The following is a 15,635-nucleotide window of genomic DNA, read 5'->3' on the forward strand; positions in this document are numbered from 1 at the left end:
CACTCATCTATTTATTCTACGCCTAATCCCATCCACCGCAGAAGCAATCCAAACCAGACAGGAGGAGGGTATAGGCATGCTAGTTCCAGGTTTCCTAAATACTATATTGTTGACCACCCACCAATGAATGACCATCCCATCCTGAGAGCCAATGAATTCAATACCAGTACGCCGGATTCGAAGGATGAACAGCGAAAAATAAAAACGAACAATCTTTTGAATAGACAAACGACCTCCATGAATGGGTACAAGTAAACTCCAGTCCTGAACACCAGAAAAGTATCAGACTGCCGGCCATGTATGGTGTCTGTGTGGGAGAAAGAAACAAGCTTGGAACCAGGACCAGATGCAAAGTCCTTCGCCTTGTCTGCGTTTCGATGCAGGAAGGAAGGAAGACTGGTTTGGCAGACTAATCAAGTATCTTAGAGCCGAACGTGAGGTATCGTAGACTGAAAGTTGGGCAGCCCTCATGCTCGCTCAATCATCTTCGAAGTCCTTGTCCTTGTCGCCCTTGCCGGGACCGTCTTTGCGAATTGGAATCTTGATACCTTGAGTGGCAAAGCATTTACTGAGACCGGTGCTCTCCACAACACCGGGGAATCTCTTGGCAGAGTACACGGTGAAGCTTTCCGAGAAGCACGACGCCAGAACAGGCGCTCGGCCAGTGTTGACAGTGGTCGAGGAGACATTCTTTCCTGGTCCAGTACTAGCAGAACCTTGAACGCCAACATTGACGAAGGAGAAGCGGAGTCTGTGATAATTAGAATAAATTGTGCAAATAACGAGTGACACCTACCGGAAAGCGCCTTCTGTTCGAACAGAGAGGTCTTGAAGAACAAACCAGATTCCAATCTTGTCCTCTGGATCGGTCAACCTGAAGGCGCTGGCTGCAAGGCTTCCGATAAGATTTCTGGTGAACATGCCTTGTGGCTGACCACTGTTGACCGGAGCACGTTGGACAGCCATGTCTGCAGGCGTGTATTGACGATTGCCGTATGAAAGTTGGTGCTGGCCATACTCAGCTCCTTGGGGAGGAGGAGCTCCATGAATACCACCAGGTGTTGTGGTATAATAAACACCTTGAGGTGCTTGGGAGTAGCTTTGCGGAGTATATCCTGATCCATTGGTAGATTGGGAATAGCTTTGGTATTGAGAGCCATTGTTATATGGAGCTGGTTGACCATTGCTGTAAGGGTTCACTTGCGGTTGGTTGGGATAAGGATTATATGCGCCTTGTTGTCCTGGTTCAAGCTTGAAGGGTTGCTGTTGTGGAGCAATGTTTGAGTAGACTCCTGGGCCGTCTTGGTACGAAGCAGGGGTAGTAGAAGAGATTCCAGGTGAAGAACCAGAATGGCGGACCAGGTTGACTTCCCGGTGTCCAAACTCGTCCCAGAGATCTACATTCAAGACGAACATGCCATGCTCGATTTCGCTATGAACTGTCAACTTGTGTTCTCACAATGGCTGCAATCCACTTACTTGCAGTCTACCTCCTTTCCGGTAAGAATATCAGTTATTATCAGTCGAACACAAGGTGGAGGAGTGATTGGGCGTCGATCCTGCATAACGTTAGCTAAAGAAAGGACTGAGGCGCAAGAAGATTCCTGCTTGGAGCTGCATACCTTGTCTCCAAACCCACACATGCGAGCACGTCGGGGCTGTTGGACTACTACAAGCCTGAGAACCAACTTAGCAATTGTTTCTATGTATTCTCTGCAATGGAGCATACTCATATCTGCGACCATCGTGGGTCAAAGACTTGACTAGGGGAGGTTGAACTGCTGGCTGGGTGCCCGAAGCCAACGGAGCCAACCCATCCTGTACCTGCATTGCCTCTGGTGGAGGGGCTCTCGACACCATAGCGTGGTATGGATCATAAGTCGAGTGCTGACCCATTGGCGCATTGTGGGATAGAGGATATTGGGGCGCGCTGCCTGGAGCGACAGGACGAGGTCCATCATTGGGATTTTTTGAAGGAGTTCGGCCCATGTCGTGCGGTGGTGATGATTGCGGGGGGTATCCTGGATACATGCTGGTGGTGGTTTCGCAGCAACTGTGGTGCAGCTGGTAGATAGTATTTGCAGCTCGAGCTTCACGGGTGAAGCTGCGTGCGAGGTGTGCTCGACGGTTCGCGACTCGTCTCGTCTCGTCTCGTCTCGCTCGGTGACGGAGGGTGCGTGTATGTGGAGGTAGTAGAATTATGGTAGCGACTTATGTCCAGCCGCACACTCGTCGATTATAATTCGCGATTGCGACAGGTAACGTTGCAGTATGTGAATAGAATTGGCAGATGATGGAAGATGTTTGTATAACAAAGCTCGAGGATCTCTGGGAGTAGGACGGGGTCTGAAGTTCGAGAGTCGAGAAAGTGGTTGTGGTGGTGGTGAATGATGTATTGTAGGTAAGTAGGTAAGTAAGTTTGAAGGTCCGTGGCCTGGTTGAGGTCGGTGTCGGTTTGACAAGTGCGGTGCCAGTGCGGGCTTTCGCGAGTGGAAAGGGCAGCCCGAGGCTGGAACCGTCTTAGTGTCTGCTTAGTGCGTATTTAGGGCCGTCTCGCGGGCTGGGGGCGCAATGGCAGACGATCTCCCGGGGATGGGGAAGGGAGCCAGGGAAGGGAGACCTAGACAAACACGACCGTCAGATATCCGACAGACAAAGATGCGTATTCCTTTCCTTACTAGTACTGTATGGGTCGGTACGGGTCGGTACCTAGGTACGCAAAGATACGCAATACGAGACCAAGTGAAGAAAGACAAGGCAAAGCACCAGAAATAGTCGCAGTGTCAAGTCTGCCACTCGTGCAGACACTGAGACCGGGAGTGGTGCGATGATGTGTATTTATACATACATTATACTATGTCTCGATTGGTATCTACACTTCTGTAGGTAGCCGACAAGAGAGGAGGAGAAAGTCCTTGCGAGCAGATATTTCAAGACTCATGTTCATGTCAGAAAAGAGATGGACATGCCGCGCATCGTTCCAATGAGTCTCTCGCCCCAACCGAGAGTTGATCCTGCGCATGCTCGTGTATCTACCAATCCCCACTGCTCCCACAGGCTTGTCTCCGGTACGGGTTACGCAGGAGAGACGAGGTTGTGGTCTGGAATAACTCGAGTGGTGCCGCGTGCAGCCGTTCTGCACGCCCGTTGGGACCCAAAAGGGACTTTTCTACGTGGCCGGGTCGGGTCTGCTGTCGAAGGGAGGCGTAGTCGACACAGACATCCTGTCGGTCTGAGTCCAGCTTGGAACAGCTGGGAGCACCCTCAGTCAGTGATCAGAGGTAGAGCCGACCTGCAGTCCCTGCACACCAAGGGCCGGATTGAAATGTGCTGTGCGGTGCGGTGCGGGGCGGGTGCGGTTACTTGGGTGGTGGCTTGAGTTGGGATGCAAGAAGTGGACGCAGGGTGAGCGCACTTCTTCGCAGTGATGGAGGATGGATGGGGAGAGCGACAATGATGCTGGCGCACTGCCGTGGACGATTCCGCTGATCTGGTCGAACAGGGCTGGAGAAGCAGCCACGGCTATGCACTACAGTACGATCGAAAGAGTCACCTGCAGGTTATTGGGAGAAGGATTCGAAAAGCCAACATCCCCGTCGACATGGCTGAGAAAGCCGGAGGTGCATGAGAAGTTGCTGATGTCTGTCTTGCAAATGGACGACTCATTGCCCTTATTCTTGGATTCGACAGTGGGACTGTGAGTGGGAGTGGGAGTGGGAGATCAGGGAAATCAAGTCATCGCGGTCCAAGCATAAATCATGTCGGATCGTCGGATCAGATGAGATGAGATGAGACACGACGAGACGAGACGGGATGGGATGGGATGGGATGAGATGAGATGAGAATCTCAGGGCAGAAGAAGGAAATACAGCATAGTACCTACTGTACAGTACTGTAGATTCGCTAAGTCCTCGCTACTCGAGCCTCTCTGGTTTGGTGGGTCCAGCACGGTCCAGTCCGTACGATAAATTACTTCGGCTTCCAGGCCTTCGACGGGATCGCTTGTGGCTGGAGCCTAGCCAAAAACGCCGACATGGCATCGAGGCATGGTGAGGTGAGGTGAGGTGAGAATGATGGAGGAAGGAAGCACAGATCAGAGATTGACCATCCCCTGCGCTTTCCTATCTCAACCTTGACGTCGCTTCCTGTATGCCTGTCTAGCTCTCCGTCGCCTTATCCCTTCTCATATTTCCTACTCGCTCGTTCGCGCACTTACCCGTTTGCAATGTCTCATTACTGTACACCTACCTCCCTACCTCCCTACCTCCCTCCCTACCATCCCTATCTCAGATCCCTTCAGTCTCCAGGCTCGGTTCCAACTTCGGCTTCTCTCTCCGTTTGCTCTCCCGGAACCGTAGTCATCTGTCCAGGGTGAGTGATGCCGAAGTCTCATTCCAATCGTGGCAAGTCTCGGCTCCAGTGAACGTTCATTTGGTACCAGCAATTGCCGACTCTGGGTTGCATCGAGCAATTCGCAACGAACTACTGTACTTTCCGCCTCCAATCCGACAGGGAACACCCACAATCTATATTGGACCACCAATGAACACCAAACGAGGCTCTACAAACGGCGGTGTGGTGTAACCTGGATGACTTCCCCTCTTCTCTTACCGGTACAAAGGACCCCGACCGAGAGCTTGACGGTTGTTGAACCTGGTGATGACAGGTGCGAGACCAAGGGAGAGAACGTCCATTGCATATTCCTGGATATCCCTCAGGATGGAATAGCACATGCGTATCTTTTCACTTCGGCGCAAATACAGTAGCGCGAATCGTGTGACAGTCTCACCGACCCTCCTGCACAACACAACTGCCTTGCATATGCCGAGCCACCAGCTCGTCGGCCTTCCCTCACACTCAGCCATTCGGGAACGCCAAGTGCGCTTCCGGAGCCCAACTACAGGGTCTTGGGTCTCTCCTCGATGCGACATCGTGCGGGATGATTCTTCATGTTACTGTATGGGCGTGCTATCGATAAGTGGCGGTGCGAAGTGGCAGCCTTGTCGTCAAGTATCAATAGAAGTTCAGGGATACTAAAACGACGTTACAGTATCTCGCTTATTTTGCCCCCTTTTGTGAATTCTGAATTTTGTCGGGTCGGGTTTCAAGCGCTTTTCGGTTCGTCTTGCGGAGGCCGTAGGATGGATAGGCAATGCCAAAGCGATGCGGAGTTTCGAAAGGCCTTCTGCAGGTTCTATTTTGCGTTTGACTCTCTTTCAAGGATGCCTGGGAATGATGGCTGCATGGCTGCATAGCTCCATAGGCTTGTTATCGATATCTCATAACCACCAGGTACAGAGAGTTTGGTATCTTGAGCAAGTTCTGCGTTTGTGGCTTTAAAAGTGCTGTTAAGCTCAACGGCCATTCTGTTTAGCGCTTGCTCGCTCTTAAACAGATATAGCAATTTCTCACAAGTTTCTGATGCCCAGGGACAATGCTCAAAGAATGGACAGGACATGCATCAGGAAAGAACTTTGATTTTACATACCACATCTCTGTAGTCGGAAGCTTTCCTTGCCTAGCTAGGCGGCATGTTGAGCAGCTACGACTGACCTCTTTGTATTGGTCAATCTGCGCCACCTTGGACGCTTGTCATCGTTGTCTTCCGTATTCGCTAGCCACAATGCAGTCATGCAAGTCATCACCACATCACGTGTTCTTCACGAGTGGTACCAGGATTTTGTCTTAGTTGCGTCTATTTCCACCGGAGCTGGCTTATAAGCCACATCTGCTTATTATTGATGCCGTTTTTGTGTCGATCTTGACATTGAGTGATTGTCTGAAACGGAAGTCCCGTGGAAGCTCCATGGTCCATCTCTCTCTCTGCTAGGCTCCTCACCGAAGCCTAGTGGAATGTCACTAGAAGACATGTATTCCAAATTTGCAGAAGCTATAAACGCCTCTAAGATTTGTGGCTTCCTGTTGTGTCATCTTACGTGCCGAATCTTTTCAAATGATCCAATACCACGGGCCAAGACCCTGACTCGGTGAACCCTGATCTAGGTCATAGCTCCAATGAGGCTGTTGTCGAGAAGTACTCGAGGTCGACGATCAGACAATGTGTGAAGAAGCACAGTACTTTCCTTTCTCATTGCCCGCATGCTGCAATACCACCTTCCATATGCTTGTTAAAGCACTTCTTAAAAACAGGCCATAACCCATTTCTCTTTAGTGAGATCCAAGGATTGACGTTACTTTGACCCCTCCCTCCCGACCACTCGGTCGGTACGTGCTGACATTGTGCCGTGTTGGAAGCTCGACACGAACCAATACGGCCGTATTCTTCTGGATCTTCAAACAAACAATCGGTCCCCACTGCATGTTCGGAAGCCCTTCATCACCTGGTTTCATGTTTTGGTAGCCGGAAGGCGCAATCTGTTGCTCCTAAACTTCTCAAGCTCAATCTTGGCAATTTTATGAACCGAATTGCGTATCTTGTAGAACGCAATTACTCGTACTTTCCAAATAATCTCACTTTCAATGACTTGCTGGCAATTGATTTGTTGGATTTCGGTACTTGCTGACATCCCACCAATGTTTAGACAAGATTTCGTCTCTCAAGAGTCGGAGAAATCTCCGAGTCACAGCAGCGCCCATTCCCAAGGTGTTGGGAAATCCAAGTTCCAGAATATCGCGTCGACTTCCCACGCCCAGGGCACTGTTATCCTTCTCGTTCATAACTAGATGCATCTGTACAATACCCAAGGTCAATTGCCGAAGTGGCGTATTGAATTGTGCATTGGTCTCGAAAGATTTGTGCTCTTGCTATCGAACGTCGTGTGTCAAAGCAACTGTCGTCAGCATTTTCAGCTCCGAGACCGTTGCTTCCAACACATGTCGAGTACTTTGAGAGCAAATGGTCGCCGGCTCGAAAAGCCAGATGATCCTTGTACATGCTCAAGGGCTCAGCTGCAAAGGAAGTCTTCTTCCGACTTTTTACAAGTGTCCATTCCTAAATGCATACATCTTCCAGGTAGTATTCATAGCCTCCAAACTCTATTTTCGGCAGCCTTACCGCCGTGCAACCGATTCTTTCGACCCCACACAAGGGTGTGCATGCATCGTGCATATCGTCTTCTTCCATCCAACTCACCGAGTATTTAAAACTTGCTCTTTCAGTAGATAATCGACTGACAAACTTGTTTCTGCCCACTGAAACGCCCAATCAAAGCTGATCCATGACAGCCAACAAGACCCCACCTAACCGCCACTGTAACACAAACCATGTCTATCCGTCGATAGCTCCGACGCCGATCATAGCACCTACCAGTCTCGGTATAGATAGCAATTCTTCGGCTCGTCCCTATCTAAGAACATCGGGTGTTGTTCGGATACCGGATTTGATTAATCCCGTTCCGGGGTCATGGTAAAGCGGCTTATGATTCATGGGGGTTTTGTGTTATGGGGACGGCAGTAGTTGGGGTTGGGAGTATATGGACCGAGTCTGGGAATAGTTGCGAATAAGCTGGGGATGGATTGGCTTGAAAGTACGAGGTATACCTCGAGGTTATTGGGTCGTTGGGTTGTTGGATGGATGAATGTGAGGGGGCGGTTCGAGGTTCAGGCTGTGCTGCGTCGAGTTGGTGATGGTGATGTGGGGGTGGGATGGATGAGCATTATTTGTCCGTTCCGATCACGAGGGCGGGACTCAAGATAGAGGGGAAGTGGGATGAGAGAGGTGAAAGGGAGTTGGTGATGAGGTGCTGCAGCGCTGACTTTGGGTATCGGATTGGGAAAATGAAGTTCAGACCAAAGTGTGCGAGTGCACAACATTACTATGCTTGAAGTTCAAGCTATGCTGGGTTTGATTTGGGACTGTGAAGATTTAGCGGCTTCGTCTTGCTCCTTTGGCTGCACTTGTCCACTCTTCAAGCCTTTTCTTCCTTCCAATTTCACAGACTCTTTCATGTTTACATTACCTGTCCTTGACTTAATCTCAAGTTACGGCAAAATATAAAAAGCGTCTTGAGTGTAAGGATGCAGGAAAAAACAAGCAGCTAGAGTTTCGAGCTTCCGATTGCCTCTTTTCTCTCTTGTTCTAGGATTTTATGTTCCGCTTCCACTTTCACTTTATTTTTGCTTCTTTTTTCTTTCATTAGTACCTAGGAACTAGAGTAAAAACAAACACTCACCCGTCCCTCACTTCTTGGATCTCTTCTTGTCATCAGGTATGTAGAGGGGGATACCAACACCATTGAACTTATACCGAGCCTGAACAGCCTAAACGCCAGCGTGATTGTAGGTTATATGTATCGCCTGGAATAGAAACAACGCGAACTCCATCAGGAGTCAAGACCGCCGGTCAAGTTCTCCATGGTCACGACGTAAGCAGTGACTTCATATTCGTTCCATGGCTATGTTCGAATCAACAGCCCTGAATATGATTAACACGCTTCTAAAACACGCTTCGGGGTAGAGGTTAGGATGAATAGTGAAGTTTAAGTTTGCCCAAACTGTGCGCTTTGCCTGTTTAGGACGCAAAATCGTGCAAGCGAATTACTCAGGGGTAGCGAAAGGATTTTCAGATTTCTCCCTCTTTATGTACATGATAGCATGGAAAATTCCTGAGAGAAGGTACTGAATTCGGTTATATTGCTCGAGCATGTCAATATTTGGCTCGAGGACTTGTCACATCTCTTCTTTGAGAAGTCGAACTATTTTGCGACAGGCTTATTTTTGCAGAATGGAAAGATTGCAGGTATTTAGAAGTAATTGTGACGATAAGAAGCTTCATCTCTGGCTGTCGACGATGATATTGCACAATCATCGAATTGATTAGAAGTGCAGACTAAGGTCATGACAGAGTTCAAGTCGCACCTTCCTTTAAACAAAGCAGATTCGGAATATAAACATCTCCGATCAATTCACTCCTTTCAATACAACTATCATCAACATACCACAGTCGCTCCAACATACACATTCGCTTCCATCAGTATCTTTGAATTCATATCTGTAATACACTCGCTCCATTATCATAGTCCATCATTCGACTACATCCTCCCACAATGTCCTCATACGGTAGCTTCCTCGACGAACTTCACGTTGACCGTGGAAGTCCTCACTACGATCCACTCCTGCTACTCATCAAATTAAGCCTGACCTCGCGACCCGCAATCAGAGAGGTCCGAATCGGCTATCCTAGTCTCGTCAGGACAGCAAAACGCCATCGAAAACCAATGTGGAAATCTTCAGCAACAGCGACCTTCATATCTTACACATGGACAGAATCCATACGAAAAGTCCACGCACAAGCTAACACCGCTCAAAAGGCTTACATCGCTGTCCAAGAGGCCATGTTGGCGGAGTTGAGGAAAGAGGAGTACACGAGACAATATTATCTTGGTGAGCCTGAGAGCATACTATCGCATTAGGGTCGAGGAACAAGTGGCTAATATCCAGCATTGCAGATGTTCCCAGTTTCTTCGATCATTTGGAAATAGCTGAGTTCTGGCCTCCTCTCGCGAAGGACCCGAAGTTTATGATGAGGTGTACGTGAGCCGACCACCTCGACCGAGTCTCGTATCTTGTTGCGTGGACAACTGTTGACGATTTTTGCAAACAGTTATCAAAGCCTGCAAGACAGAGTCTCAGCCATCGACCATAAAACAATGGAAGAAGAAAATGAGGGAGAGCAGAGAGAAGAGGGACAAAACTTTCCACTTCAGTGAAGGATGAATCCTTTTTTGCGTTGCGAGTGCTGTGGCATTCCTGAGTTCGATGGGAGAAGGTTACATACCATTTCATGCCTGGAGACTAGCGCTGGAACATCGGGAAGTGAGGATCAAGTGTACGAGAGTGCAAAGTCGACATAGTTCATGGTTACATTAGCGTATATTCTGGAAATGGACAGCGTTCGTCGACGTCAACTTCTCGTGCCATCATTCTTTGATCTTGCACCATCGGTCTCCTTCGAAGCGATGTACGATGTGGAGGAGCAACGCACCTTGTACAGAGTTTATACTAATTAAGCTCACCTTGAGCATTAGAAACCACGGCGGCACGAAGAAGCTCCTGGATCACCTTTTCATGACATTTGATACCATAGAAAGGGCTGTGTTTAACTGTGTGGATCTTGGATTGCAACAGCTTGAAGATCGTTCAGCGGTACCAGCAGTATTCCAGCTATTCTTCTTGCAACGACAAGACAAGAAGATTCGATCATTCTACCGCTTCTTCCAGCAAATGAATGCAGCCCATCCACATTGTAAATACCCTCGTTCACACCGAAACCCCTCATTTCCACTTCAACTCATCCTGCCCAAAATATCATTGGTCGAAATCTCACCACCTTTCTCCCTCTTTCCATCCTCATCCTCCTTCTCCTTTCCACCCTCTGTCTCCTTCTCCTCCTCTCCCACTTCCTCATCTCCTCCCTCCTCAACCTCACTCCCCGTCGCCATCTCCATCTCCATCTCCACCCTCTCCCTCCACGCCCCAAACCTCTCCCCAACCTCCTCAGCCGTAACCCGATTCTCCGGATCCAGCGCCCAACACCCCTCAATCTTCTCCTCGATCGCTCAACTCAATCCACTTCCTCAGCTCCCTGATCCGGGATACGACGCGGAGTCCCTCTTCTCCGGCGTGTTTTTGCAGGATGAAGTCTTCTAGGGCGGTGACGCGGGTTTCGAGACGGGCTGTGCGGCAGAGGTTTGATGGGGATTGGGATGGGATGGGGGAAGATGAGGTGAGGTGGCGGGGGAGTTTTGGGGTGTGGAATGGATGGGGTTTGGGGAGGAGATGGATATGGAAGGGTTTGATGGGTCGGAACATGGGTTTTGATTGTATTGTGGGTTTGTTGAGGTTTGAGGAGTTTGATGGAGGGGAGAGAGGGATGGAGGAGTGGATATATAGATTCCACGATGTGGGGTTTGGTGGTGGTTGAAAGAGGGCGGGATGTTGCTCTCGCGTTCTCTCCTCTTTCAAAGGATGAAGAGAAACAGTTGAAGGATTCCCTGCTTGGCTTAACGGCATGATGCCTAGGCGCCCTTGAAGAGGAAGGTTACTTTTAGTAGCAGCAAGCCGATATTTGAAACGTTGAAAGATATTCAGGGAATTATTGGGAGCTTGTTGCTACTTCCTCTCTTTGTGTGAGTGAGAAGACAGCTGGAACATGATTGCTAAACCAACGGCATGTCTCAATGTTCTTTCATTCAATGAAGGGTTCTTTTCGATAGTAGCTAGCTGGTGTATAGACGTTTTTATTGATTTTGATGGTATGATGAAGAGCATGCTTCTGCTTCCTCTCTCCTTTCGAAACGGATGGGAAGACACGACCTAAGGATCTTTGCTAAATCAACGGGAATATGCCTCATTCTTCCCCCAATGCAGACAGGGCTTCTTTCAGTAGCAGCTAGCCGAGAATGAGAAATTTGAAAGATGTTACGAAACTGTGGGAACTTGCTTTTGCTTGCTTCCTCTTTCAGGTAAGATGGCAGGAAAGTGTTGAAAGGGCTTTGCTTGGGTTAAGGCAATATGGATTCATCCTTTACCAATGAGACTATGCGTTTTTCAGTAGCAGCTAGTAGAGAGTTGGGCATTTGAGTAGAACCAGGAATTCTGCTGAAAGGGTGAAGTTCGTATATCATGGAAGCAGATATGAATCGGTAAGGCATCTTGGTACCGTACTTCATTGGCCCTAGACATTGGAAAAGACAAAGAAGCAGGGCAATAAAAGTAAGGAGCGAAACTTCGCTTGGAATCGCAGAGGGCAGATCACAACCACCATATCAAAATGGACACCAAACCTTACACCTAAATATCTGCATTTCATTACTCCACTTATTCTACATCAACACAACGTCCACGACCTAGCACTCATACATCACCCCACCCCTCAACCTCCTTCTCCCAATCATCAACCGCATCTTCAACTTTCTCTTTTTTCTCCTTCACCACTTCTCTCTTCTTTCCTAGAACAGTAAACGAACTCTTGACGCCTATGTTTGTTTGCACAGGTCTCTTCGTCAACGCTCCACCTTTCGCTACCTGACTCCAACCTCCTGCACCTGTGTTGTCATCTTCCCTCTTCAGGACATTGAGATAGGTATCTACTGCACAGAGAATAGTGCCGGAAGCTAGCGAGAGAGCCGCGACTTTCTTAGCAACGCCGGGTTTCAGGGCTTGGAGATCTTTCTCGATGTTCTGATGCCAGGATCCAGTGACGGCGGTCGAAGGACGTAATACTACATCTCCGGATGGCAAGAAAGAGATTTCGAAGACGTGAGTGGAAGAAGAGAGTTCGGTTTTGAGATCAGCGTGAAGTTCATCAATCGTCAATCCGAATTTGGGGTTTGTCAATAAAAACGCATTGAATGGCTCTACATTCGAAATTGAAGACTTGGAAAGTGTAGCTGGTTCAGGAGCAGCAACTACGGGTCTGAGTCTGACGCATTGAGCGAGAGTCTTCATCGGACTTGAGACGAATCTTGGAGTCTTGAAGATGCAGACATGGCGATGAGGTTCCGGATCTTGAGATTCTGAATCTAGGCCAAAGTCTTCTGCAAGAGAGTGCAAGAATCCTCGTTGATGGGCTTGCATTGGCTTGAATCGAAGTCTCTTTTCCTTCTCATCGGCTGCGAAAACTCGGAACTCGCGCTCGTATTGCTGAGCAAACTTCTGGTTTTGAGTAAAGAAGTCAAGTGTCTCTTGCGAATAGGGGATATGGTCATCCATATGAGTTGCTGGATCGATGTTGAGAGCCGCGGCAAGTTTGGCATTACGTTGAATCTTCAAGCACTCGTCATTGCATTCCAATGTCTTATCGGTATTGCCAGGTGAGGATTTGCAAGCAAGACATTTGACAGCCTGCTTTTGGTGCTGGCAAGCACAAGTGATGAACGTCTTGGCCTGGCAGGGAGTGAGTTCCTTGCATGGATATGGAGCGTGACATTTGTCTTGGCAAGAATCCGAGCAAACAGTCTTTTGACGTCCACACGGCTGTTGACAAGGCCAAGTAGCATCCTCACATTGACCCGGACGGTGACAAGGCTTCGTACAAAAATGTATACCACATTTCAGCTTCTTGCCGCAGGGCAGACCACAACTGACTTCGGAGAACCAGCAAGGCTGATTCTTCAGAGTCTTCTTGCCGCAAAGACATCCTTTCTCAACCAGGAATGGACATTTCGGGCATGATTCGTCATCTTCGTGGCATTGATGCTTGACTGGTGGATGACCACAGGTACTTGGTCGTGTGCAATCGAACCTGCATTCCGGAGGGCTTGTTCCACATGGTTGAGGAGGCTGGAGTACAGTTCTACCACAAGCACAGCTGATTTCTTCGAAAACAGCTTCTAGGCATGATGCACATGGCCCCTTATGACATAGTAATGCACAAGAGTGGTTGCCACATTTCAAAGCTCGACCACAGGTTCTGAGGCAAATATGCTCAGGCTCAACGTTGTCGTCACCTGTTGGAGCAGCGTTCAAAGCTCGATGCTTACGCTTTGAAGCTTGTCGTTCGCCAGCCCGCTTCTCCCCAGGGCAGCATCTTTCACCACATTCGTGGCGACCACAATTCATTGTAGCCCGACAGACCCGAGGACACATTGGTGGTTCATCAGTACCTTGGTGGCAGACAGACTTTGAACTTGTTCGGCCACAGCGACATGTAATGTCGACGGTTTGCGTGCAGAATCTTTTGCACTCTCCATTATGGCAAATCTGTTGGCAGACATGTCCACAGGAGAGTGCTTTCTGGCACTTCTCTAGGCATTGTGGTATCGGTTCTGTACAGTCCTTTCGAGGTTCAGGAATTAGACTGTCGATGGGAGTCTTGCCACAAGGGCAATGGGTAACGACATCTGGTGAGAAGGGACAATGAGCAGGTTCAGGATCTTGAGGATGACAAGTACTTTCGCAGACGTGATCCGCAACTCCACAATCGTATGGTCGTCGACATTCTGTTCCGCAATTGAATGATCCCATCCAGGTCTTGTCATCAATCTGACTCTCCATCTCATCCTCGCGCTCTGAGCAGGGTAACTCTTTCTCCACTCTTCCACAGAAGCATTTTGACTCGACCATTACATCGCAGTCTCCACACAAGCCTTCATGACAACTTCTTTGGCAGGTGTGCAAGCCGCAAGGAAGCAATTCATCACACACCTGCTCGCAACTCCATCCAGCTTCGTAGTTTGTATCAATACATCTCCTGGAACTCGTCTCCTTTCCACAGAAGCAAGACAGTGAAGGTCCCATGCTATGGCACGGAGGGCAAGGACCAGCATGACACATAAGCTCGCAAGGATGTGGGCAGTGTCCAGCTCTTGACTTTCCACAAGATTGACCGCAAGAATGAGGAGGTAGTCCAGGAATTGATCGAGGTTCAATCTCCTTCTCGCACCAACATGTATAATTGTTCGGCAGCTCCCGCTTCGGAAGATTACATCCTGGACATCGCCATTGTCTGGGAGGTGGCAGCTCTCCGTTATCCACAGCTCGCTGCTGATGTGTAGATACCTCGTTCTTAGACCATTTCTTCACACACGAAATATGCAGAACTGACCAGCAAGTCTTGCATGTCCAGATCTTGGAATTGGGAAGAACTTCGTTTGTGCAGATCACACATTCGTATTGTCCATTTGCGATATCTTCGTGGGTTCTTGTGGCAATGTCTGGTGCTTGGGATTTCGACATTCGACGATGGGGAGGGTTTGGCGGTTGGCGGGGTCGTGGGGCCACTGGTTGGCCAGGAACGAATTCTGGTGCATCTCCTGCGAGAGAACCTTCACTTGCTGGCGGAGCCGCAGATGTAAGTTGTCCTCCAAATGCTCGTTGTCCATTGACCATAAGCTGTGATCCTCCTCGGCCGCCGCCACCTCGACCTCCTCGTCCATATCCTCCATGTCCTCCGCGTCTGCCACGACCTCTGCTGGAAGATTGTGCGGGTGCTGGACTTGATTCAGGAGCTACAGAGGCAGGTCGCAACGCCAAAGCGGGACTCGACACCTCTGTAGTCGTCTCTGTAACTGTGTTTGCTCCTCCTCGATGTGCCCCTCTCCTAGGACCGCGCCGATGGCGTGGCGGACGGTTCGACGTAGCAGGAGCTGGCGGTTCAGTACTCGCCATGATTGCGGTTGGGAGTGAAGAGTGGATTGTGGCTTGAGTTGCCGTCTTATCTGTTGCTTGAATTGTTTCTGTAATATTTAGAAAGTGGCGTATGATTTCTTCGCTCTTGATTATCAAGCTGTGTGAATGTCGTGGTTGGGAACAAAAATTTACAGATTGGTTATGCACCTTAGAATATACGGCGGCTTCGGATAGCAAAAAATAAAGAAAAGTAAAGGTGAATCCAATGATTGTCTAAGAGTGAATTCGTTGAATGGTATGAGTAGGAGAAAAAGAGAGGACGAGGCTGAACTTTATCAGTGGCAAAGGCTCCCTGGCAAAAATTTCGGGCTAGTGAGCCGAAGCGGATCTGCCGCAGCACCACAAGGAGTCATTCAGTCATTGCCTGAGTCATTGAGGTCTTCGACCGCAGCACAACATCTTCCTGCAGCATGCACAACGACCGCTTTGGAAATCTTATATGACATGTAGAGAAGGTTCAAAGCCGGGTAATGTAATTGCTTAGCTAAATGAATACCCCTGAATTGTGTAGCAGCTTCTGACAAACGCAACCTGGAAGTACCTGT

At 49.0% G+C, this 15,635-nt stretch overlaps 3 protein-coding genes across 3 annotated transcripts; 1 reads left to right on the plus strand and 2 right to left on the minus strand.

The window, feature by feature from the left end:
- Window positions 1-477: 477 nt before the first annotated feature.
- Window positions 478-1,989, minus strand: LY89DRAFT_694098 (uncharacterized protein; the record flags this gene model as incomplete). Its single annotated transcript, XM_018216676.1, has 5 exons — window positions 478-751; window positions 797-1,432; window positions 1,480-1,559; window positions 1,623-1,677; window positions 1,730-1,989. The coding sequence occupies 5 exons, from the start codon at window positions 1,987-1,989 to the stop codon at window positions 478-480; spliced, it is 1,305 nt and encodes a 434-aa protein (XP_018077243.1).
- A 7,016-nt stretch (window positions 1,990-9,005) lies between these two features.
- LY89DRAFT_664670 (uncharacterized protein) lies at window positions 9,006-9,675 on the plus strand (the record flags this gene model as incomplete). The annotated part of the gene is made up of 3 exons (XM_018212793.1): window positions 9,006-9,342; window positions 9,408-9,488; window positions 9,563-9,675. 3 exons carry the CDS (start codon window positions 9,006-9,008, stop codon window positions 9,673-9,675), a joined length of 531 nt encoding a protein of 176 aa, XP_018077244.1.
- A 2,061-nt stretch (window positions 9,676-11,736) lies between these two features.
- LY89DRAFT_704432 (uncharacterized protein) lies at window positions 11,737-15,344 on the minus strand. Its single transcript, XM_018217379.1, has one exon. It carries the CDS (start codon window positions 15,067-15,069, stop codon window positions 11,815-11,817), a length of 3,255 nt encoding a protein of 1,084 aa, XP_018077245.1. The 5' UTR covers window positions 15,070-15,344; the 3' UTR covers window positions 11,737-11,814.
- Between the last annotated feature and the right edge of the window lie 291 nt (window positions 15,345-15,635).

The sequence above is a fragment of the Mollisia scopiformis genome (genome assembly GCF_001500285.1).
Source record: "Mollisia scopiformis unplaced genomic scaffold LY89scaffold_3, whole genome shotgun sequence".
Taxonomy (NCBI): Eukaryota; Fungi; Ascomycota; class Leotiomycetes; order Helotiales; family Mollisiaceae; genus Mollisia; species Mollisia scopiformis.